The sequence below is a fragment of the Macaca thibetana genome, chromosome 1 (assembly GCF_024542745.1).
Source record: "Macaca thibetana thibetana isolate TM-01 chromosome 1, ASM2454274v1, whole genome shotgun sequence".
Taxonomy (NCBI): Eukaryota; Metazoa; Chordata; class Mammalia; order Primates; family Cercopithecidae; genus Macaca; species Macaca thibetana.
The window spans coordinates 99,686,775-99,712,777 of NC_065578.1; the positions used below are offsets into that span (position 1 = coordinate 99,686,775).

Below are 26,003 nucleotides of genomic sequence, written 5' to 3' on the forward strand. Positions count from 1 at the left end.
ACTCCGGTGTCCCGAGAGGCGCCGCTTCTTCCGCTTTTTCGCCAGGATCCTGCAGCACCAGGCGTGAACCGAGATTTCTGAACTACTGGGCGGGAGCCAACGTCTCTTCTTTCTCCCGCTCCGGCGGAGGCTTTGTTGCTGCGGGCTGGGCCCCAGGGTGCCCCCCATGGCGGGGCCGCGGGTAGAGGTCGATGGCAGCATCATGGAAGGGGTGAGTGCAGAGCGAAGCGGCCGGGGCTGCCGCCAGATTAAGGCGGGCAGCTCTCTCCACCGGTGTGCTTACGTCTCTTCTCCCTGTACCCCACCCTTTGTAGGGCGGCCAGATCCTGAGAGTCTCTACGGCCTTGAGCTGTCTCCTGGGCCTCCCCTTGCGGGTGCAGAAGATCCGAGCCGGCCGGAGCACGCCAGGCCTGAGGTAAATCTGGCTGGAGGGAGACTTGGGCTGTGAAGTTGGGGGATGCGGGGGGGCATCGGGCTGACGGGCTGGGGCATCGGGAGTCCGAGTGGTGGAACCCAGCAGGTCCCGGACGCAGGTATGGGCGATCCAGGGCGGGGACGCTCTGCCTGGGCGGTGGCCTGGGTTGTAAGAGCTTGAAAGCCTCGAGGGGTGAGTTTATAAATGGTTTCGAGTTTTCTCTGTTTGGCTAAAATAGTCTCATTTGCTAAAGAGCTAGCTTTTAAAATGTTTTCCCACCTCACCAGGCATTCCAAATATCCAAATAGCACGTATGAGCGGGCAAGATAGGGCAGAAATACTTGTGAGGCCAGAGGAAACCCTGTTTTTTTTAACTAGTGCATTCTGTGCTCCTGCCAGTTTTAGAATCATAAAACAGTAAAGGATCCTGAGATGTGTTATTCCAGCTTTCGTTCATACCTCCAGAGAGCTGTTACGACCAGAATGATCTGTTGTGGAGAGGGAAACACCTTGACACTTGACCTTATTTCTTCTGTCTGGGTAGCTGGGCATGCCACTAGTTGAGTTTCAGGTACATGCACCTGTTAGAAGAGGACCCAGGTTTGAAGCCGCACTGATTGCTTTGTATGTATTCTGTATTTATTACATTTTAATAAATCGGCGAGCTCAGTCTTTTGTCTACAGTTTTGAAATTACCAAAAGGCAATTACTGATATATGTTAATGTTAATTGCCTTTGTCATAGTTGTTTGCAGCCCTCCAGTTCACCAACAAGGGAATCCAATTCATTAGGCTGTAGGTGTTGTATTAGTTTGCTAGGGCTGCCATAACAAAATGCCACACACGGAGTGGGGCTTAAACAACAGAAATTTATTTCCACACAGTTCTGGAGGCTGGAAATCCAAGATCAAGGTCCTGACAAGGTTGGTTTCCTCTGAGAGCCATGAGAAAAGGATCTGCTCCAGGCCTGTGTTTTTGCCTGTTCACATGGTGGTTCCTCTGTGCACCTTACCCCTAGCGTCTCTGTATGTCCTAGTTTTTCTTTTTTTTTTTTTAAATAAGGTTACCAGTAAGATTGTATGATGGCCTTATTTTAACTTAATTATCTCTTTAAAGGCTCTATCTCCAAATATAGTCACATTCTGAGATGTGGAGGGTTAGAGTCTCAGCATATGAATTTAGGGGGGACATAGTTCAGCCCATACAGGCACCATAGATTATTCAGTCAAGTGCAAGCGAGACTGGTGGCGCTGAAATAACTATTAGTTTTCTTCTTTTGCACACTTCTAATTTGCAACAATATATCAGGGTATGTATTTATAGTTAGAAATAACTGGTCTTTAAGGAAGTGTTAAAATGATACCTACTAGCAGGTAGTCTAGGTGCGTAAAAACCCAGAAGGAAGCTGACACTGAAGATGTGGCACTTACTGTGGTTAGACCTTGCTGTTTTCTTGCCATTGCAGTTTTATAAATTTGTCATAAAATGTGGGGATATAGGCAGTCTGAATGCACACGTTTTGATGCAGTATTATGACCTGAAGGCCTCAACATTTATCTGGACTGGAAATGATTCGAGATTTGTGTGATGGGCGACTGGAGGGGGCAGAAATTGGCTCAACAGAAATAACCTTTACACCAGAGAAGATCAAAGGTGGAATCCACACAGCAGATACCAAGACAGCAGGGTATGTATCACTTAACATTCCATTTAAGTAACCTGGATTTAAGTCCAGGTTTTGCCACTTTCTGGGCAAGTTGCTTAACGTCTATGAGCTTGTTTCCCTACTTTTATGTTTTATTTTTTTGAGACAAGGTATCCCTCTTGCCCAGGCTGGGGTGCAGTGGTGCAATCACTGCTCACTGTAAGCTGTAAATCCTGGGCCCAACAGGTCATCCCACCTCAGCCTCTGAGTAGCTGGGACCATAGGCACACACCGCCACGCCCAGCTAATTTTTGTATTGTTTGAAGAAACAAGGTTTCGCCATGTTTTTCAGCTGGTCTTGAATTCCTGAGCTCAAGCAATCCACCCACATTGGCTTCCCAAAGTTTGGGGATTACAAATGTGAGCCACCACACCTGTCCAATAAATATTTATTGAATTAATGAAATTCATTATTACTGATAGAGACGTCCCAGTTGAATACTTAAGCATCATTGTGTAAGTAAGTTAAATAAAGATCTGTCTTTTAGTAGGTAGGAGCCTATGTCGAATTCCCTTTCAAACTACTTATGAATATGATTGCTTTCACTTAACTTTAGAGAAGGGAGATAAGGGCTCATTTAGAAACAACCAGGCCAGGTGGGGTGGCTCATGCCTGTAGTCCCAGCACTTTGGGAGGCCGAGGTGGGTGGATCACTTGAGCTCATGAATTTGAGACCAGCCTGGGCAACATGGCAAAATCCCGTCTCTACAAAAAAAAAATATATATACACACACACACACACACACACGTACACGTATATATATATACACACACACACACACGTATATACACATGTATATACACATATATACACACACACATATATATATATATATATATATATAAAAAATATATAAATTAGCTGGGCATGGTGGTACATGTCAGTAGTCCCATCTACTTGGGAAGCTGAGGCTTGAGCCTCGGAGGTGGAAGGTGCAGTGAGCCGAGATTGTGCCACTGCACTCCAGCCTGGGTAATGGAAGGAAACCCTGTCTCAAAGAAAAGCTAATGACCAAATGTTTCACTTTATAACATTCATCATGTTACATAACTATTTCTTGTGATTTCTCACATTATTTGACTATAAGGACCAAACAAGCAAGTAAAGCAAGCATTACTTCACTAAAACTTTTCCATGTGAAATATTTAGCTGTTAGTCTTTTTTTTTTTTTTTTTTTTTTTTTTTTTTGTCTCCCAGGCTGGAGTGCAATGGCATGATCATGGCTCACTGTAGCCTTGACCTCTCGGGCTCAGGCGATCCTCCCAAAGTGCTGAGACTACAGGTGTGCACCACAATGTCTGGTTAATTTTTAAATTTTTTGTAGAGACAGATTCTCACTATGTTGCCCAGACTGGTTTTGAACTCCTGGGCTCAAGTGATCATCCCACCTGCATCTCCCAAAGTGCTGGGATACAGGCATGAGCCACCACACCCAGCCAAGCTGTCACTCTTTATAAAGTATTATTCTTTTATTTTTATCTTATTTATTATACTTTAAGTTCTGGATACATGTCCTGAATGTGCAGGTTTATCACATATGTACGCATGTACCATAGTGGTTTGTTGCACCCATCAACCGGTCATCTAGGTTTTAAGCCCTGCATGCATTAGGTATTTGTCCTAGTGCTCTCCCTCCCCTTGCCCCCCACCCTGCAACAAGCCCCGGTGTGTGATTTTCCCTTCCCTGCGTCCATGTGTTCTCATTGTTCAGCTCCCACTTATGAGTGAAAACATGCAGCGTTTGGTTTTCTGTTCCTGTATTAGCTTACTGAGAATGATGGTTTCCAGCTTCATCCATGTCCCTGCATAGGACATGAACTCATTCTCTTTTATGGCTGCGTAAAATATTATTCTATCATATCATGAACTCCACAATGATAGGAACTATATCTTAACTTTACACCTGGAACAGTACCTTGTTATATAGTAACAACTCATATATAATCAATTCAGACCTTGACTATTTTGAAAGCATTTTCATAAACTGCTAGTTTCAAGAATTCTTTTGTAAAACTTTTGAAGAAGGTTTTATTTTAAATTTTTTTTCTTTTTTACTTTTTTGTAATATAAAGAAAAGTATCAGAACTTACCCAAGGTCACACAGCTAATGTGTTTAGTTGAAGATTCAGACCCAAGTTTGGTTATCATTTAATGCTGTTTTTTTCTATGGTGAAATACGGTCTTTCTTTAAAATTCAGGATTTTACTATTTAGACACTAAAATGGTTTTTAACTAGAAACTCAGTGGCATATACCTGCCTTCACAGTTGTCTGTGCTTCAGTTAGTAGTGATGAACAATAATATAGCTTATTTAAGAGTTTGAAAAGAAAATGCAGAAAAGAAAATGAAAATAAGCCCCTTCTGCCTTCTTCTTAGGAGTGTGTGCCTCTTGATGCAGGTCTCAATGCCGTGTGTTCTCTTTGCTGCTTCTCCATCAGAACTTCATTTGAAAGGTGGAACTAATGCCGAAATGGCACCACAGATTGATTATACAGTGATGGTAAGGGCTTTTGTTGTTGACAAACTAAGATCTCATACATGCTTCTGAGTCTCCATTCTCTATTTAAATATATCTTGAGTGTTTTTTTTGTGAGTTTCTTGTTTATCTCTTCATGGTGTCTTTTTTCTTGTTTATCTCTTCATGGCGTCTTTTCTTTCTTTCTTTTTGTTTTTGAGACAGTGCTGTCGCCAAGGCTGGAGTACGGTTGCATGATCACAGCTCACTGCAGACTCAACCTCCTGAGCTTAAACAGTCCTCCTATTGTGACCTCCTAAGTAGCTGGGACTACAGGCACATACCCAGCCAATTTTTTAAAAATTTTTTTGTAGAGTCGATGTCTCACTGTGTTGCCCAGGCTGGTCTTAAACTCCTGAGCTCAAAGGATCCTCCCACCTCAGCCTCCCAAATATGTCTAGTTCTGTTGCAGTAGGGGGTGGGGAATTATGTTTACTTTAAGTTTGTTGTTATATCTTAGAATAGTGTTTATAGTGAATTTTTTTTTAAAAAACTCAGGTGTGGTGGCTCACACCTGTTATCCTAGCACTCTGAGAAGCTGAGGTAGGCAGATCCCTTGAGCTCAGGAATTCAAGACCAGCCTGGGCAACATGGTGAAATCCCATCTCTACAAAAAAATATATATAAATAAAAAACAAAAAACACCACACACAGAAAAATTAGCCAGGCATGGTGGTGCACACCTGTCCAAGCTACTCAGGAGGCTGAGGTGGGAGGATCACTTGAGGCTGGGAGGTCGAGTTTGCAGTGAGCTATGTTGGCACTTCATCCTGGGTGATAAAGCAAGATACTGTCTTTAAAAAAACAAAACAAAACAACACCTTGAGTGTGATAGAAATTATATCAATTGTGATGTGTTATTTTATAAATACAAGAATTATGATTTGGGGGAAAACTCAAACTTTTTTTTCCATTAAGCCCCTTCCATTCTAGGATCAAACATTTAAAAAATGATTTAAAAAATACTGGCGTGCTCATATAACTAGTGGGAGAGAAAAGTGGTATAATCTTTTTTTTTCTTCCAGATTTTTTAAAGTGTAATTTTCAGTTGAATCCATCCTTTTTAACATGCAGTTCTGTGATTTTTGACAGTGATATGATTCACAGTTATGAACCATCTACCACAATCAAAATGTAGAATAGTTCCATTACTCTAAAAAATTCCCTTGTACGTTTTTGTAATGAGTCCTGAGTCTCAGCCCCTGGCAACTGCTGATCTGTTTTCTGTCATTGTTTTGCCTTTTGTTCAGAATATCATGTAAGGAATAATACTGTATGTAGGCTTTGAGTCTGGGTTTTTTGCTATCCATAATACATTTGAAATTCATCCATGTTGCTTATATCTGCAATGAAAACTTGAGTTGTGTTCTCGTATATGGATGTACCAGTTTGTGTATCCATTCATCTGTTGAAAGGCATTTGGGTGTTTCCAGATTTTGGCAATTATAAATTAAGTTACTGTTAACATTCATATGCAAGTTTTTGTGTGATTGTACATTTTCATTTCTCTTGGGTAAGGTTGTTACAATAAGCAAATGTCTAACTTTATAATACATAGCCAGGTTATTTTAGCTTCCAAAGTGGCCACTTTTTGCATTATTACCAGTACTATACGAGAGTTCCAGCTGAAGTGGGCACAATGGTGTGTGCCTATAGTCACAGCTCTTTAATACTTCGTAGGCTGAGGTGGGAGGGTCTCTTGAGTTTAAGCTGGAGTCTAGCCTGGGTAACATAGCGAGACCCCATCTCTAAAATAAAAATAAATATCAAATAGAGGGTTCCAGCTGTTCTGTATCCATCCTAGCACTTGATATTTTCAGGTTTTTATTTGTTAAGCTTTTTCTGCCTTTAAAAAAACCCACAAAACAAGGTTAAAAACGTGCATACCTCTTGGATACGTAAGAGACAACCCAGAGAAATAAGTAAATCTCTAGAGTAAATCTCAAAGAGTTGCCTTAGACATCAGGCTTAAACACCATCTTTCTCTGAAATCTTGCCATTCTAATAGATGGTATAATCTTTTTAAAGTCAGTTCGATGGGATGTATAATAAAAATTAATCTCTCCCCACCTAGTAATTTGACTTCAAGGAAACTGCTCTAATTCAATATTGCAAAATGCAGCTAAAGATAAATGTTAAAGGTATTTGAACAGAGCATTATACACTGTAATTATCATTATATAAGATAGATCATTACCTAATAATGAAAAATTGGAGAACCGTTAAGTAAATTAGGCTAGGATGCCATGGAGGCATTCAGATTTTGTTTAGGAATAATTTCATGATGTCAGGAAAATGCATATGTTTATAATGTTAAAGCATTGTCTGTGGAATGAGATTTCAACTGTATAAAAAATTGAGATGGCAGAATGGAATGCTCTTCACCAATACCCCCTCATTTCTTAAATGTACTATATTGAGACGCATTAGGAAGTATTGGCCTTTGGAGTAGAATAACCACTGATATCAAGTATCCTAAGTTCTAGTTTTTTTCATTAGATAGACTTGCACAGCTCTGATTAAATAAATGTCAAACTTTTATATTTAGCTACATACCAGTTTTTTTCATTTGAAAAAATGGAACCAGCCTATATATTCTTATAACACCGTTTACCTATAGCATCCAATTACTAGCCAGCAAAGCACTTTTGTTTAATAAATACGCTTGTTAAATTAGTGAATATTGCTGATTAACCTAATGATAAAAACTGATTTTTTTCAGGTCTTCAAGCCAATTGTTGAAAAATTTGGTTTCAGATTTAATTGTGACATTAAAACAAGGTAAGTTGCTTATTTCTTAAATGTTAGGATCTATTACTTATGCTAAAAATAGTGGAAAAGTTAGACCCTTAGAGAACTGTCTTTCTGGTACCCACTTAATACATTGCATCTCTTGTAAGAAATAATTGTACTTTGAGGCTTAAAAATAATGAACAGCAGGGGCATGGGGACTTGAGAACAGCTACACATGATGGTTATTTCTAGGGAAAATATTTTCAAGGGAATTTTCACACCGAGGTACCCTCATATCTAGTGTTATTTCATGCCCCAGCACAGCTGAAGTGCTCACTGTGTGTAGACAACTGGACTAAACACTGAGGGGTCATAAAAGGAATTCTCTTCCACAATGTGATCCAAATTGTTTTCCTAAGAAACACATTGGGCATTCAGGTTATTTCTCTTTAAGGCTTCCCTTCTGCCACATAATCACTAGGCCGTATTTCTTGGTGTGACATTTAAGCGCTTTGAAGTCTTGCCCTAACTTTTCTAACTTCTTCATCCCTCTCCTCCTTTCAACGTGTTATATATTCTAACAATATGTTTGCTTGTTATTCCTTAAATATGCTTTGTGCCTTTGGACTTCTGTGTCTTTGTTCATGTTATTCTTCCCCTGCTCTCCCAAAAGTTAGAAATCCTGTGTTTTTTTCAACGTGAAACTTATACTTCTTTATGACCTCTGATTGTACCTCAATCGGAATTCATATTTGTACCTATGTTGTAACCTTTCTTATAGCCTGACTTGTATTCTAGTAGATAGTGTATGGAGCCATCTCCCTACCAGATGTTGAGCTCTTTGACGGGAGGAGTACTGTCTTCTCACCATCTGCTGTAGAACAGATGACACCAATTAATTGAATTAAAACTTTTAAAGTGTTTTGCTACTTAAATATTCATCATATATTTATTTGAGTACCTACCATGTGCCAGACATTGTTTAAGGCACAGGAAAACAGCGGGAATGATATAGGTAAGTCTAGCCCTCAAGGAGCTTATATTCTACAACAGCACTGCCAAATAGAACTTTCTGCTTTGAGGGAAATGTCCCATATCTGTGCTGTCCAACATGGTAGTCACTAGCCAAATGTGACTATTGAGCACTTAAAATGTGGCTAATGCTGCTGGGGAGCTGATTTTTAAATTTTATTTAATTTTAATAGTTTCACATATCTCAAGGCTACCATATTGTACAGACAAAATTTTGTTTTTTAATGTGTAAAATTTTACAAAATACAGACCTAAAATATTTAGACCTTTCCATGGATTACATGTTTGGATATCATTGACATGTCATTTTATTGTAATACTGAGTTTTGTTTTTGTCATACAATCAGTTTATGTGGGCATTTGTTATACTTTTCATAGGGGATATTACCCAAAAGGGGGTGGTGAAGTGATCGTTCGAATGTCACCAGTTAAACAGTTGAACCCTATAAATTTAACTGACCGTGGCTGTGTGACTAAGATATATGGAAGAGCTTTCGTTGCTGGTGTTTTGCCATTTAAAGTAAGTTGTCTAGATGTTCTCAGAAATAAAATGTATGTGTGTCTTGATAAGTATTACGTCAATTAAATTTTGAAATTATTGAGAGAACTTAACATTTTTTTAAAGAAAGAAATCATGTCCTTTGTGGCAATATGACTGCAGCTGGAGGCCATTATCCTAAGCAAATTAATGTAGGAACAGAAAACCAAATACCACATGTTCTCATAAGTGGAAGCTATGCATTGAATACACATGGACGTAAAGATGGGAACACTGGGGACTGCTAATGGGAGGAGGGTGGAAGGGGAGTGAGGGTTGAAACACTGTCAGGTACTGTGTTCACTACCTAGGTGATGGGATCATTAACATACCAGATCTCAGCGACATGTAATTTACCCATGTAACAAACCTGCACATGTACCTCCTGAACCTAAAACAAAAGATGAAACATATATATTAATGGATACATTAATTAACAAAAATAAAGTTAATTTGCTTAAGCATTTTTAAAAATTCAGTGCTCTCTTGAAAATCAAGTTATTAAATAATGCATGTAAAAGCAACCAATTATTTTATATGTCTTTGAAGTATTGAAAACAATTTTCCAAATAATCAGTAATTGTTTTATTGTATTTTTCTGTCTTGCTAAAATAGGTAGCAAAAGATATGGCGGCGGCAGCAGTTAGATGCATCAGAAAGGAGATCCGGGATTTGTATGTTAACATCCAGCCTGTTCAAGAACCTAAAGACCAAGCATTTGGCAATGGAAATGGAATAATGTGAGACAATACTTTTTCCTACACATTAGTTGAGAGCCCCAAAATAATTCTCATTAAATTAAAGATTTGTAGGGTTTCTTGCTTAAGTTTATAGTTTTAAGAAGTTTCAATTTATGTATGTATGTATGTATGTATGTATTTTATTTATTTTCGAGGCAGAGTCTCGCTCTGTCGCCCAGGCCGGAGTGCAGTGGCACGATCTCGGCTCACTTCTAGCTCTGCCTTCCGGGTTCACGCCATTCTTCTGCTTCAACCTCCCAAGTAGCTGGGACTACAGGCGCCCACCAACACGCCTGGCTGTTTTTGTATTTTTGGTAGAGACGGGGTTTCACCGTGTTAGTCAGGATGGTCTTGATCTCCTAACCTCATGATCTGCCTGTCTCCGCCTCCCAAAGTGCTGGGATTACAGGCTTGAGCCACTGCGCCCGGCCTCAATTTGTATTTTTAAGGACATTCCTACCTAAAACACCAGTATGATAAATTAAGACAATTATTCTGAATTTGTTCCGAGGATGACTTGCCTTTTGTTACGTTGTTACATTAAACTTAAATGTTTAATCAGAAGTTAGGCTTTAAAGCTAGTCCTGTGAGAATATTTCCAGTTGCATGAAATACTTTAAGTGTGAAATCAATTCACAAATAAATATAGCAAAGAGCTTTTTAAAAACAGACTAGAGGCCAGGCACCATGGCTTATGCCTGTAGTCCCAGCACTTTGGGAGGCTGAGGCGGGCAGATCACAAGGTCAAGATATCAAGACCAACCTGGCCAACATGGTGAAACCCTGTCTCTACTAAAAATACAAAAATTAGCTGGGCGTGGTGGTGCACACCTGTAGTCCTAGCTACTTGGGAGGCTGAGGCAGGAGAATTACTTAGACCTGGGAGGCGGATGTTGCAGTGAGCTGAGATCACGCCCCTGCACTCCAGCCTGGTGACAAAGCAAGACTCTGTCTCAGAAAAAACAAAAACAGACTAGAACTATTATGTTAATTCAGTTAGGAGTTGTAGATTTAAGTATTAGTACAAATTCTTTAACTGATTTTTTGAAGTATAAAAGTACCATTTTTGGATATTTAAGTTTCAAATCCTCTCATTCAGAATTTCCATTAAAAGGTTTAAAGTAAATGCTTGCTCTACTTATGATAATACTATCTAAAAACCATAGAACAATACCAAAGTCTCTGCATAATGACCTTTTTATTTAAGATAATTCTGAAACACTTTATAATACTGTGTGCCTGTGAAATGGTACTGCTTAGCACTAATGACATGGTAACTTGTTGGGGGGCATGGTAGACATTTCTTAACCTGTGAATTAGAATCTGGTGTGACTTCTGGTCAAGTGGTAAAGGATACTAGTGGTCTGATTAAGATAGACAATGCTAATCATGCCACCCTATATGAAGAATTTTTACTTTTGCAATTTGCTGCCCAGATTTTGTTCTGCCTATTTAATAGCCATTGTTCTCCTGTGTTGTATTTGCATAAATTTAGAATATTTATAGTAAAGGTAGTAATAACTTCTTTTCTTGCACAGAATTATTGCTGAGACCTCCACTGGCTGTTTGTTTGCTGGATCATCGCTTGGTAAACGAGGTAAGATAAATGAAGGGGGTCCATAGTTCCCAATGCTACTGGAAAATTCTTTAATCTCTCAGGATTGGAATGTTATAGAATGATGAATGACAAGTTTAAAAGGATGTAGTTAATTGATTCTCTTTTAGAGTCAATTACACTTTCAGACTTTCAGTCTTTCTCCCACCTTTATACTTTGAAAAATTTCAAACTTATGGAAAAGTTGAATGACTCGTTCAACTAGTCATCCATACAGCCTTCTCTTAGATTCACTAGTTATGAACATTTAGTTTGTTGTGTATATTTCTGAGCCATTTCAATGTAAGTTGCAGGTGCCATGTCTCACCCCTGAATACTGCAGCATATATATCCAAAGAACAATAAGTACACAATTATAATACCATTTTTACACCTGAAGAATTTGTCTGTTTTATTCTGACACACCAGATAGCTTCATACATAATGAATTGTTTCCAAAATATTATTTAGAGCGATGTGGGATTTTTTTTTTTTTTTTGAACACATAGCATTTGTTTCTCAAGTCTCTTTAGTCCCTCTTTTAATATAGAATCCTCCCATTACCTTTTTTTTTTTTTTCTCATTTCATGATGCTGACATTTTTAAGAGTCCAGGCCACTTTCTCACAGAGTTTCCCACAATTTAAATTTGTCTGATTGTCTCACGATATATTCAGATTAAACATTTTTATTAAGAATACTACATAGGTGATTTTGTGTACATTCCACTGTATCACGGCAGGGGGCACATGATGTTAGTTTCTCCTTTATTGGTGAGGTTGAGTGTGATCACTTGGTTAAGGAGGTGTGTCCTGCAGATCTGTCTGCTATGAAGGTTCCTTTTACCTTTCTAATTAACTAGTGATCCAAGACAATACTTTGAGGCCATCTGATTACCTTGCTTCCATAACAGCTTTCATTCAGTGGTTTTAACATCTATTGATGATTCTTCTCTGCATCAGTTATTACATTGGTGATTTCAAAATTTCGAATATTTTTGTGAAAGGGAAATTTGTTTAAGGTTTGGCATATTAGAGAGAGAAGATACATACATGCATGTGTTTGTTAATATTTAAACTTTTACCAACCAGGCAACTTTTAGGTGAACTTCTAGTTGATTGCGTGGTCATTGATTGCTTTATTCCTACTTTGTAGCATCTTTAAAAATGCTTACCAAGCTGGGCACAGTGGATTACACACACCTGTAATCCTAGCACTTTGGGAGACTGAGGTGGGAGGATCACTGAGACCAGAAGTTCAAGACGATCCTGGGCAACATAGTGAGACCTTGTCTTTGCAAAATAAATAAACAAATAAAAATGTTTACCCTAGCTATGCTGTTTAGCCACATTATTAGTACTATATGCAAAAAAAATTAGGAATTCCTCAGTTTGCTCAGTTGGTAAATCTAGAACTAGTTGGACATCAAATCTGATAAAGAGAATAAACAAAATCACCATTTCCAGTTGAACTCATACATAAATGAATTCTGTCTAAAACTGTACTATTCAAATTGTGGTTGGCAGACAGGCAAACTTGTCAGCATCAACTGGGAGTTTGTTAGAAATACAGATTTTGGGGCCTACCTGATGTATTGAATTGGAATCTGTGGGAGTGGGGCCAAGGAATCCATTTTAACAAACTTTCCAGGTACTTTTAATGTGTACTGAAGTTTGAGAAATAGTGATCTAAAATATGTATTTGGCATATACTAATTACGTATTAGGTGCAGTGAGGAATCAGTGTGGATACTGAGCCACTCCATGCACTATCTACAACAGTCTTTAGAAGCAAAGAGAATACAAATATAAAACGGAGACTAGGAGCAGACATATTACAAGCAATAAGTACTTAGCAGGCATTGGGAGAAGTGTGAGTTTGTTTGTATCACTGGTTACCAAATGTGCCAGGTACTGTGTACTAGGGATTCAGAAGTGATAGCTATGATTCCTGCCTCCTGGCTTATTCTGACAGAAGAAACAGACCAGTTCTATGATAGTGGTATCCCCAGGGTACCCTAGGAACACAGGATAAGAAAAGTGAATCCTTCTGGGGACTGCTTGACCCCAAATCTGGCTTCTGCCATTTAATGGTCCTCCAGTGGGTTCTGTGGGTAAATAGAAGTTGGCTGGATAGAAAAGTGAGAGCTAAGGAGGAAGGACAAAGAAATTTGACATACAAAAGTATTCTGGGTGAGGTGGCATGCAGCTGTAGTCCAGGCTGCTCGGGAGGCTGAAGCAGGATGATTGCTTGAGCCAGGAGTTTGACAACAACCTGGCCAACATGGCAAGATCCCATCTCTTAAAAACTTTTTTTTTTTTTAAATTAGCCCCCCATGGTGGCTCACACCTATAGTCCCAGCTGCTCAGGAGGCTGAAGCGGGAGGATTGCTTGATCCTAAGAAGTTCAAGGCTGCAATGAGCTATGATTGCACCACTGCATTCCAGCCTGGGTAACAGAGTGAGACCCTGTCACCAAAAAAAATAGTGTTCTGTGTTTGAGTGAGCAACTGCAAGTGGATAATAGGCCTGGGTAGGGGAATGGAGAGAGATGACAACAGAAAGGTCGACAGGCCAGATTCTGAAAGGCTATACGTTATATCTAGGAGTTTACATTTAATCCTGAAATATAAAGCGTTTAAGGAGGGATGTGATATGAGAGTTTTTGAAAGATAATTTAGAGAAGTAGAAGAAAGCCATACTGGAGGTGGGAAGATAAGAGTTTATTACAATTCAGGTCAGAATGGTAAGGGCCTGCGCGAAGGAATGCTGGGCTAGGGAGGTGAGTATTTGCAAAAATGAATGGACAGTATTTGGTGGCCAGTTGGATGTGGGAAGTGAGGAAGGCAGTGTAAAGTATGATCTTCCAGATGTCTGGCTGAGGTAACTGGATATCTTTACCTCTTGTGAATATAGGAATATAGGGGGTAGAGTTAGTTTGCCAGGGTGGATGATAATTTTAAATGTGCTGCACTGAGATTGATCATGAAGGGATCATTACTTTATCAGTAATACATGGGATTTTTTACCAGGCCTGAAAAGAATTTTCTAATATTCTGTCAGCATTTTTTTCTCACTTTGTCACATGAAACAACTTGTACTTTGAAGTTGTCTTTGGATAAAACACTTGTAGAGTTCACAGTACTTATTTTTAGACTTAGGGTGTTAGGAGAGAATAAAGGAGAGAGCAACATGCCTGCTGAGATTGACTGACTCCCCCTGGTATCCTTCCTTGTTTCCTGTCATGGACATCAGTCAAATGAGATGTTGTTAGCGAATGCAAAAGTAACTTGTGGTCCTCTCAATCTAGCTTGTCTGTATATTAAGGATCTCAGAGAGAATATCATGACCTCCTTTATCCAGATCCCATTTCGTTTCTGATTTAAATTAACTAGAAAACTACTGGATTTAGGGGCTGGGCGTGGTAGCTCATGCCTGTAATCCCAGCATTTTGGGAGGCCAAGGTGAGCAGATCACTTGAGCCCGAGCACTCAAGACCAATCTGGGCAACATGGCAAAACCCTCTCTCTACAAAAAGTACAAAAATTACCTGAGCATGGTGGCATGTGCTTGTAGTCCCAGCTACTCCAAAGGCTGAGGCAGGAGGCGGGAGGATCACTCGAGCCCAGGAGGTGTAGGTTGCAGTGAGCCGCGATCACGCCACAGCACTCCAGCCTGGGTGACAGAGCAAGATCCTGTCTCAAAAAACAAAACAAAACTACCAGACCTTGAATCCTAATTTCTTAGGGTTATTACCAGAAGGAACATTGGCTGCTTGTCAATACCACCATAGGTGTTAGAGGTAGGAAGTTGTAACTAGTGATGCCTTTATCATTGTCTCAGTTACTAAAACCATTTTGATCTTAGTTTCCTTATTTGTTGAGCAAGAAGATTAACCTGGAGAATCTCCAAAATCCTTCTAACGATAACATTCTTCAATTTTATTTGAAAAAGGTGAGGTTTTGTTTTGTCTGAGAAAATCTCACTGTTTTAGACTGAGGCAGTGTGTTATGATAGAGAGCACTAAACTGAGAGTGAGAAGACCTAAATTTTAGTCCCATGTCCTGTCATTATCCTGCATAGTGACTCTGGGCTTTCCTTATCTGAAAAATGATACTGAACCATGATCATGATCTATGTTTAAGGATCCCTTCCAACTTTAAGTGATTGCATTATAGACAGAATGTGTTTTGTCTTTCCATTGCTGAGTATCTGTGTGATCTTTCATTACTCTTGTTTTACAGTTATATTCTTTACTATGGGAGTAAAATAATCTGCTAAAATGAATTGTGCCTCTGGTTAATCAATCTCTATTTCCTTTGTATAGAAATTGCCTCACTTACAGCAAGCACCTTCCTTCCTTCCCTCATTGTATGTGGTAATTCAGGGCATCTCTCTGTTTGTTTTTTGTTTTTTGTTTTTTTGAGATGGAATCTTGCTTTGTCACCCAGGCTGGAGTGCAGTGGCATGGTCTTGGCTCACCACAACCTCCACCTCCCAGGTTCAAGTGATTCTCATCCCTCAGACTCCCAAGTAGCTAAAACTATAATCGCATGCAACCATGCCTGGCTAATTTTTGTATTTTTACTAGAGATGGGGTTTCTGCTTGTTGGCCAGGCTGGTCTCGAATTCCTGGTCTCAAGTGATCTGCCCGCCTCGACCTCCCAAAGTGCTGGGATTATAGGCGTGAGCCACCGCGCCTGGCCCAAATATTCTAAAATTTTTTAAAAATCCAAAATCTGGCGACCGGGCGCGGTGGCTCAAGCCTGTAATCCCAGCACTTTGGGAGGCCAAGACGGGCGGATCACGAGGTCAGGAGATCGAGACCATCCTGGCTAACACGGTGAAACCCCGTCTCTACTGAAAAATACAAAAAACTAGCTGGGTGAGGTGGCGGGCGCCTGTAGTCCCAGCTACTCGGGAGGCTGAGGCAGGAGAATGGCGTGAACGCGGGAGGCGGAGCTTGCAATGAGCTGAGATCCGGCCACTGCACTCCAGCCTGGGCGACAGAGCGAGACTCCGTCTCAAAAACAAAACAAAAAACAAAAAAAAAAACCAAATCCAAAATCTGAAACCTTCTAGTCCCAAGCATTTTGGAAAAGGGTTACTCAACCTGTGTTGTTATTAATAGCTTTTTATGTACTAATCTGGGTAAAAGATGCTTTATAAATATTATCTCTAATTTCTATAACAACTTTGCAACATAGTTATTATCATCTCCATCTTCTAGAAGAGGAAATGGCAGTGGCTAATAAGTCAAGATTCATAGCACATATTTCAAACTATTTCATTCAGTCATGTAAATACTTGCCCAATTGATAATATAAAGAAGGTAATTTATTAATATGACTACTATAAAGAAAAATAGAGTTGCTGGGCATGGCGGCGCATTCCTGGAGTTCTAGCACTTTGGGAGGCTGAAGCGGGAGGATCACTTGAGTTCAGGAGTTCGAGACCAGTCTGGGCAACGTCGTGGGACCTAGTCTCTAAACAATAAAAAAGATAAAACAAGAAAAACAAAGAAAAATAAAGTTAAAATTCTACAATTTCCACTTTGGGGAAAATGTTATATATAATCCAGTAAATTTGCAAATATAAAATAGAAACAAAACTAACCACATTTTCATTTTTTATAAGACGTTTTCATTTGCAGCCAAGAATTTTTTCATTTAGAGTAAATACCTTAAAATAATAATGTGGAATTCTACTACTTCTGACAGACTTATTTTGTATTCAGTGTTGTACCAAAGATTTGGGATATGTATGGAGAGAGAGGAAGTAGGGCAAGAGGGTAAATATTCTGACTTATATTTAAAATAAGCTAATACCTGTTCAAATCTTAGAGGAGATAAAACTCTGAAATATTTGATCTGATAATGTTATATGCTCTTTTTTACATAAAGTATAATTTCCTGACTTTTAAAAAATTCTTTGATTCTTTTTTTGTTTGAGATGGAGCCTCGCTGTGTCACCCAGTCTGAAGTGCAGTGGCGTAATCTCGGCTTACTGCAACCTCCACCTCCCAGGTTCAAGTGATTCCCTTGCCTTAGCCTCCCAAGCAGCTGGGATTACAGGCATGCACCACCACACCTGGCTAAATTTTGCATTTTTAGTAGAGACAGGATTTTGCCATTTTGGCCAGGCTGGTCTCAAACTCCTGACCTCAAGTGATCCACCCACCTCAGCTTCCCAAAGCACTGGGATTACAGGCATGAGCCACCACACTGGGCCAAATTATTTAATTCTGATGGAATTAACCTGTAGACTAATTGTAACGCGCACGCTTTTCTGGGATTTGGGAGGAGAGTTTGTCTGTTTGTTTGTTTGGTAGATGGCATCTTGCTACGTTGCCCAGGCCAGCCTTGAACTCCTGGCCTCAAGTGATCCTCCCACCTTAGCTTCTAAAGTCCTGGGATTACAGGCATGAGCCACCATGCCTGGCTGCAAGTTTTAAACTTTGAAATTGAGGCATAGCATTATAGGGTCATAACTTATTTGTAAACTGGCTTTATAAAGTAGTACATTTTAAATAGGACCAATGCAGCCAATATTTTCCTCCACTAGTACATTTAAAGGTATAAATATTTTCAGTGTTTGCGTATCCCAAACACCGAGAATATTAAATAACTAAAGATCTTATTCTAAAAGGTGCACTGAGTGGGTTTTTGAGGCCTAAAAATTGTATACCAGTGCTAACTGGGATATGTCAAACTTTTTGTCTCTTAGTAGTTAATTTAGTGTTTTTTTTTGTTTTTTTGTTTTTTTTAATGTTGTGCTTACCTTTAGGTGTAAATGCAGACAAAGTTGGAATTGAAGCTGCTGAAATGCTATTAGCAAATCTTAGACATGGTGGTACTGTGGACGAGTATCTGCAAGACCAGGTAATGACACATTTAGGTTAAAAACCCTCTAACCTGCTAGATTTGAATATGTGGTAATTAGATTGAATATCAGTTTAAATAATTGACTTTCAGACACTAATTAGCAAGTCCTACTTCAGTAATTTAAAAAAATATTCTGGGATTTATAGTCCTCAAATTTCAGCCCTCATTTTACTTTACCTTTGCCTATCTACAGTGTTTTGCACAATTGATCACTCCTTCCTTCTTGAAGTATTTTCTTCCCTTGGTTTCTGAAATGTTGTTATCTTCCTACCTCACTGGCCATACATTCTAGTTTCCTTTGCTAGTTTATTGTTGTTTTCATCTTCTCAACACTTTTTTTTTTTTTTTTTTTTTTTTTGGTGAAGACAGAGTCTTGCTATGTTGCCCAGGCTGGTCTCAAACTCCTGGTTTCAAGTGATCCTCCTGCCTCAGCCTCCTGAGTAGCTAGGTCTACAGGCACATGCTGTTATGCCTAGCTAATTTAAAACTTTTTTTTGTTTTAATTTTTATAGAAACGAGGTCTCAGTATGTTGACCAGGCTAATCTTAAACTCTGGTGCCCAAGTGATCCTCCCACTTTAGCCTCCCAGAGTTTTGAGATTAAGGGCCGTGAGCCACTGTGCCCGGCCAACTTCTAAATTTTGATGAGCCCCTGGACTTCGGCTTATACTTGTTTTCTTTTTCTGTAGTTGCTCCCTCTCTTAGTTTGTCCGGTCTCATGGTTTAAGTACCGTCTTTATGCTGACAACTCTCAATTTTATATCTGAAGCCCAGGCCTTTCTTCTTAACTCCTTACTCATAATATCCCTTATGCCTGTCAGCACCTCCACTTGGACATGTCGCAGACCTCTCAAACGTAGCACGTTCACTCACAGTGAGAAATTATATTGAATATTTCCAAATATCTTTTTTATGGTCTTTTATCTTTATAGATTTTCCTTTCTACCATACTCTTGTCTCCTTAATCCCAAATCAGTAGTGTCCACATTTAGAAATATATTCCTCGAGATTTCTTGACCTGTTTCTTAAGACAGTTTCTGTTATTTCTAATCTCTTCCTTCTTGCTCAGGTCTACTTTAAACTCCCAATAAACTCCCAGTATTAGTCTGTCTATTCAGCTGTTAAAATGTAATTTTAGAGAGTAGAATATATACCAACTTGCAGAGATAGTTGGTCTAAGTATATATATTAATGTTCTATATTTTACTTGTAAATATTAATTTTAAAAATTCTATGTAGAGAGCTGCTACCAAGCCTTTTTGTACCACTCACAGACTTAGGGTAACATAGGTTTTCTGTCATGTTCTGAGAACTTCTGGAAACCTAAAGAAATAGAAATTATTTTCTAGCAATTTTTATTTCTAGTAGTATTTTTATTATGGGCAGTGGTGGAATTATAACTCCAAATATTAATAAATATGTGAGATTTTTGTTTGTTCTTTTTTAAATAGCTGATTGTTTTCATGGCATTAGCCAATGGAGTTTCCAGAATAAAAACAGGACCAGTTACACTCCATACACAAACCGCTATACATTTTGCTGAACAAATAGCAAAGGTGAGTATTCTATCACAAAGGGAAATTGATATTTTGATTTTTATTCTAGCCAATTTTGGGTTAAATTTTAATAAATAGGAAGCTTAATAGTAATCATAATTGCTATCCCTGTTTCCTGTTTGACAGGCACTGAGCTAATTTAGCAGTTTATCTCACCTGTCTTCCTCAGCATGCCTATTTATTTTAGGTGGCTATTTATTATTATTATTCCCATTATAAATATGAGTAAAGTGAGGCAGAGAGATTCATTACACTGTTCAAGGCCACATGGATTTTTAATGGCAGCGCTGAGCTTTGAGCAAACCTGGGAAAGCGTACTTCAAAGCCCATGTTATAATCACTGTGTGGTACTGCCGTACAGAGTAAGTAAAGATGTTTTGTTGTGAACTATGATATCAAATCACAAGGGATTCATAGTTGGCTGTAAAAAATTTATATAAAATTTTAGACATTTTATTTTCTTGATTCTATTGGTAGACTAGAATATTTGTGGAAATTCTAGTATTCACTGTCCTCTGAAATTTAGTAGAGTTGACATACAGTTTTTAATGAAGAAGGATTTATCATTGTATGAGCTCATATTCATACCTTTCTTAGAGGATTCTTTTTTTTTTCTTTTTCTTTTTTCTTTTTTTTTTTTTTGGTTTTTGAGACAGGGTCTCACTCTGTTGCCCAGGCTGGAGTGCAATGGCATGATCTCGGCTCACTGCAACCTCTGCCTCCCAGGCTCAAGTGATTCTCCTGCCTCAGCCTTCCAAGTAGCTGGGATTACAGGCACATGCCACCACATCCAGCTAATTTTTGTATTTTTTGTAGAGACAAGGTTTCACCATGTTGCTCAGGCTGGTCTCAAACTTCGTAGCTCCAGGTGATCCGCCTGCCTTGGCCTCCCAAAGTGCTGGGATTACAGGTGTGAGCCACCGTGCTTGGCCTGGATTGTTAATTGAAAGAAACAATAGGTATATTTCATCATGAAACTAATGTAATTTCTTTATAGGAAACAGAGGGGAAAAGCCTTCTCATAATTTCCCCTTGCCGGTAAAACCACTGTTGACATTTGGGTGTTTTCTTCTTCTCCGAAATTGTTTCCCTTTGTATTTTTTGCAGTTAATGCATACAGCTTCATTTCTTGCTTCTTTCAGTAACATGTAGCATATTTCCCATTTTGCTTATTCTTTATAATGTAATTTTATAATGAAATATAAAATTTATAACAATTTTATGAGGGAAGGTGCTAATCTTAAGCATTTTTATTATTATTTTTGAGACAGAGTCTCACACTGTTCCCCAGGCTGGATTGCAGTGGCACAAACCTCCTGGGCTCTCAAATGATCCTCCCACCTCAGCCTCCCATGTAGCTGGGGCTACAGGAGCATGCCACCATACCTGGCTAATTTTTCGATGTTTTGTAGAGATGGGGTCTTGCCACATTGCCCAGGCTGGTCTTGAACTCCTGGGCTCAAGCAATCCTCCAACCTTGATCTCCCAAAGTACTAGGATTACAGGTGTGAGCCAGCATGCCCAGCCCTAGCCTTAAGCATTTTTTAAAATGACAAAAGTAACATACTAATTTTAAAAATTAGTCATTACAGAAGTGTCCCAAACACAAAACCACTGTTGCTGCCCTACTCCTATTAGTATGATGATCCTTTTTCTTTTCTCTTTTTTTTTTTTCTTAAGATAGAGTCTTGCTCTGTTAGCCCAGGTTGGAGTGCAGTGGCACGATTTTGGCTCACGGCAACCTCTGCTTCCCAGGTTCAAGTGGTTCTCATGCCTCAGCCTCCAGAGTAGCTGGGATTACAGGCATGTGCCACCACGTCCAGCTAATTTTTGTACTTTTTAGCAGAGACAGGGTTTCACTATGTTGGCTAAGCTGGTCTCCAACTCGTGGCCTCAAGCGATCTGCCTGCCTCAGCCTCTCTAAGTGCAGGGATTACAGGCGTGAGCCACTGCGCCTGGACTCTTTTTTTTTCTTTTGAGAGACAGGGTCTTGCTCTGTTGCCTAGGCTGGATTGCAGTGGCAGTATCATAGCTCACTGCAGCCCTGAACTCCTGGGCTCAAGTGATCCTTTCATCTCAGCCTATCAAGTAGCTAGGACTGCAGATGTGCACCACCACACCCTGCTTTTTTTTTTTTTTGGAGACGGATCTCCCTGTGTTGCCCAGGCTGGTCCTGAACTCCTGGGCTCAAGTGATCCTTCCACCTCAGCTTCCCAAAGTGCCGTGATTACAGCTGTGAGCTGCTGCGCCCAGTTTGATTCTTAATTATATATACTTTTAATTGTTATTACATAGGTAAGTGTTTGCTGAATTGTAGGAAAGACTAATGGGAATTAAAGGCAAATTGTATTTGATGTCAAGAGTGTGAACTCTATTTTTATTCTACTTATGCTGTATTTATAACTGTTACTTGTCTGTCTCTCCTTATAGATTGATCTCCTTAATAGCAGAGATCAGGTTTTATTCATTATATTCTTTACTTTTTACAATACTTTACATGTAGTAGACACTTAGTTGTTACTTGAAATGTATACATAACGGAAAGTGCTATGAACCTGTGATAGCTCGTATCTTGCTCAGCTTTTTTGTGTATAACTGGGTGACTTGGGGCAAGTTTCTTATCTTTCTTTGTCTCAATGCAAATAGTTATCTGTAAAATCAGACTTAAGCTAGATAGGCCCGCTATGCTCCTTTCAGGTCTACATATTTGTAGTTTTAAGTAGGTTTATGTATAGGCTAGAAATGATTTTCATAGCTGCTACTTGTGTTTCATATTTACATAATGTTTGTAATTAGAAAAATATATAAATGCATACATGTATATTACTAATTAATTTGGTTATCTAGCTCAGAATTCAGCGTTTATTCATTCAACAGTAATTTCAAATGTCCGCTCTGTGTCAGTACATTACCACAAAATGCCGAAAGTGAAAGAATTTTTGAACATTACTGTTCATTCAGTAAGGCCCCAGAGTGATGGTTTCCAAATTGTACTTCCAAGAATCCTAAGATTTTAGGCATATTTGAAATCCTTTTGCCACAAACTTAACCTATTTAATTGTTTTTTTTTTTTTGTTTTTTTTTTAAGACGTTGATGGGAGTTGTGGGGAGTCTTCCTGTGTTGCCCAGGCTGGCCTCCTGAACTGAGCTCAAGTGTCCTTCCACCTCAGAATAGCTGGGATTATAGGTGTGCACCACTGCACCTGGCTAGTTATTTTGATTCTGAATTTAGTTTTGTTAAAATGAATCATATTTGCTTTAAAAATAATGATGTTTTCAAAATGCAGTGATATGGGCCAGGCACAATGGGTCATGCCTGTAATCCCAGCACTTTAGGAAGCTGACGCAGGTGGATTACTTCAGCCTAGGAATTTGAGACCAGCCTGGCAACAAAGTGAGACCCTGTCTCTACAACAAAATTAAAAATTAGCCAGGCATGGTGGCGTGTGCCTGTGGTCCCAGCTACACTGGAGGCTGAGGCAGGAGGATCCTTTGAATCCAGGAAGTTGAGGCTGCAGTGAGCCGTGTTCATGCCACTGCACTGCAGCCTAGGTGACAGAGCAAGACTCTGTCTCATAAACAAAAAACAAACATACAAAAAATACAATGATACAGATAAAATATTTCAAAGCCAACTTTAGTTACCAAGTGAAAAATGTGATGTTAAGCCCCTTACATTAGAGATGAAGGAAGATGTTAATCACCACCACCGCCCCTCCTCCCCACATACCTTCTCTGAACTGGATCTTTTGAATGATATATTAGGGAAGTAAGTTAGCAAGAAAAGATGTAAAGAAATTAAAGAGTAATTTGTTACTTGACAAGATAAAAGTAGAAATGTTTTAGAAAAATTTTAGGGTGTAGGGAATACAGATGCATTGTAATTACCAGTTGAGGTTTCAAAGTTGATATTTACCTAAGCTGCACATCTGAGCTTTCTGATGCAGTGTGTATGGAAGGGGCCCAGGCATATATATTTGGACAAAACTCACGGGTATGTATACCTCTGAATAAGAACCCTGGTTGTACAATGAAATGTGTTATCTTTAGGCTATTGAATTTCTCATGAATCATTTGATCTTTGTGTCTCTGTAGGTTTTTTCAATAAAATGGGCTTGACATTAACTCTCTGCCTACGTAAGTTGGAGTTGTGGGCTCTTTCTCCATCTCTCTTTGTATTACTTATATACTCCTCTTTTGATTTCAGGCTAAATTTATTGTGAAGAAATCAGAAGATGAAGAAGATGCCTCTAAAGATACTTATATTATTGAATGCCAAGGAATTGGGATGACAAATCCAAATCTATAGAGTATTTGCCTCTTAAATGATACCTCACTGATGTATTGCACTATTTCATAAATACTATAAAATAATGACTAGGAAGTAACTTATTAAAGGATCTGACTTAAATTTGAAGATGAAGTACAGTGTTCTGGTTTGCTGAGAATGCTTCATCAAACTAATCTCACTTTGAATATCTCCTGAGAGATGGACAATGAAGTATCAGTCAGGTGGTGGATATGTGTGATAGCTGATTTCAATATTGAAGTATTGAAATAAAATATTCTTTACACCTGAAGTAAATACGTTTTTCTTTTTTATGTAATAAATTAAATCAGGGATATATATTTGATCTGTAATTTGGGTATAATTCTAATCTCCGCTGAAATCACATCTAAAGTATAATGAGGCAACTTTATGCAAATGTACTTGCTGTGACAACAATAACATTTTTTCCTTTTTTTTTTTTTGAGACGGAGTCTCGCTCTGTCGCTCAGGCTGGGGTGCTGTGGCGCGATCTCCACTCACTGCAACCTCCGCCTCCCAGGTTCAAGCGATTCTACTGCCTCAGCCTCCTGAGTAGCTAGGATTACAGGCGCACACCACCATGCCCAGCTAATTTTTGTATTTTTAGTAGAGACAGGGTTTCACCATGTTGGTCAGGCTGGTTTTGAACTCCTGACCTCGTGATCTGCCCGCCTTGGCCTCCCAAAGTGGTGGGATTACAGGCGTGAGCCGGCGCACCCAGCAACAATAGCATTTAATAGACATTGTCTCATTCTAATGATATATACCTTCTACCTAGCGGGCACTTTGTACATATTTATCTTTTATTTACTTATTTATTTATTTTGAGACAAAGTCTCACTCTGTCGCCAGGCTGGAATGCAGTGGCGCGATCTCGGCTCACTGCAACCTCTGCCTTCTGGGTTCGAACGATTCTCCTGCCTCAGCCTCCTGAGTAGCTGGGACTACAGGCATTGCACCACCATGCCCAGATAATTTTTGTATTTTTAGTAGAGACAGGGTTTCACCATGTTGGGCAGGATGGTCTCGATCTCTTGACCTCGTGATCCACCCACCTCGGCCTCCCAAAGTGCTGGGATTACAGGCGTGAGCCACAGAGCCTGGCTGTAAATATTTATTGAATTTGAATCTGTTGAATATGTTTTGGAAGCCAAACAAGTAAAATTTTAACCTTAGTAGGTTTCACAGATACATTCCCAGATATGTTTTTGTTTGGCTTGTGGTATTAACAAATAACTGAGTGTCTTTCGAATGGAATGTGCTTTCATCATTCTCTGTTCCCTTACACCCAACAAGCTTCCACATTTAGATGTTTTCCTGTTCCCGGCAGCAGTTGAGGTTGTGACTCGAAACCAGTTTGGTATGTCAGCTCAATGTGTTGTACTACAATATAGTGCATAATTCATTAAAACTTGGGTCTATCTTGGACCTTTTCTCATGGTGATTAAAACACAGTCCAAGATGTAGATCCAGAGGAAGCGCTATAATACATTCAGAAAGTCCTGAATTAGTCTGTACAGAACAGTAAAATGAAACAAGTTGCTCCACGTACATAGTCATTATTCTTACCGTTGTCTGTGATATCTCTGACCTTGGACAGTTGGGTTCAATTTGCTTTCATGATGATGATAGTGTTACTTGCTGTTTATGTTTTCACACAGTGGGTAAGTTTTCTAAGTTATTCATTTCTGTAATAGTTGAGCTATGAGATATCTTTCTATTTTAGAGTAAAGGTTTTTTAGAGAAATACTACACTTGTTCGAGGGATTGTGATAAATTTGGGGGTCTTCAGACTGAAATGATTTCTGTGCTTCTGATGAGGTGTGCCAGCAGTGTTAAGGAGGTAGGCTGGAGTGCAGAGATTTTGCCTCTGGGAGTGAGAGATTTAAGTTCAACAGTGTACATGGTGAGTTTATGATTAATCTTGGCTTGGATGTGTCCTTATTGAGTCTCAGCGATAAGTCCTACAAGTGACTTGAATTTC

General features: G+C 39.2%; 1 protein-coding gene across 3 annotated transcripts; it reads left to right on the forward strand.

The window, feature by feature from the left end:
• RTCA (RNA 3'-terminal phosphate cyclase) lies at positions 1 to 24,290 on the forward strand. 3 transcript variants are annotated; one of them, XM_050745276.1, is made up of 12 exons: positions 1 to 211; positions 315 to 415; positions 1,299 to 1,337; positions 1,958 to 2,101; positions 4,498 to 4,621; positions 7,359 to 7,417; positions 8,780 to 8,921; positions 9,555 to 9,679; positions 11,218 to 11,276; positions 18,058 to 18,152; positions 19,606 to 19,710; positions 23,918 to 24,290. In XM_050745276.1, exons 1-12 carry the CDS (start codon positions 167 to 169, stop codon positions 24,017 to 24,019), a joined length of 1,140 nt encoding a protein of 379 aa, XP_050601233.1. In that variant the 5' UTR covers positions 1 to 166; the 3' UTR covers positions 24,020 to 24,290. The 3 variants fall into 3 exon arrangements, with proteins under 3 accessions (XP_050601233.1, XP_050601244.1, XP_050601253.1); XM_050745287.1 differs by lacking the exon at positions 1,299 to 1,337; XM_050745296.1 differs by lacking the exons at positions 1 to 211; positions 1,299 to 1,337 and having other exon boundaries at positions 321 to 415; positions 1,943 to 2,101.
• Positions 24,291 to 26,003: the final 1,713 nt, after the last annotated feature.

Coding starts and splice junctions, on each gene's coding strand:
- RTCA (XM_050745276.1), top strand. CDS start 167: ATGGCGGGGCCGCGGGTAGAGGTCGATGGCAGCATCATGGAAGGG. Junction 7,418..8,779: donor AATTGTGACATTAAAACAAG/GTAAGTTGCTTA, acceptor TACTTTTCATAG/GGGATATTACCCAAAAGGGG. Junction 11,277..18,057: donor ATCATCGCTTGGTAAACGAG/GTAAGATAAATG, acceptor GCTTACCTTTAG/GTGTAAATGCAGACAAAGTT.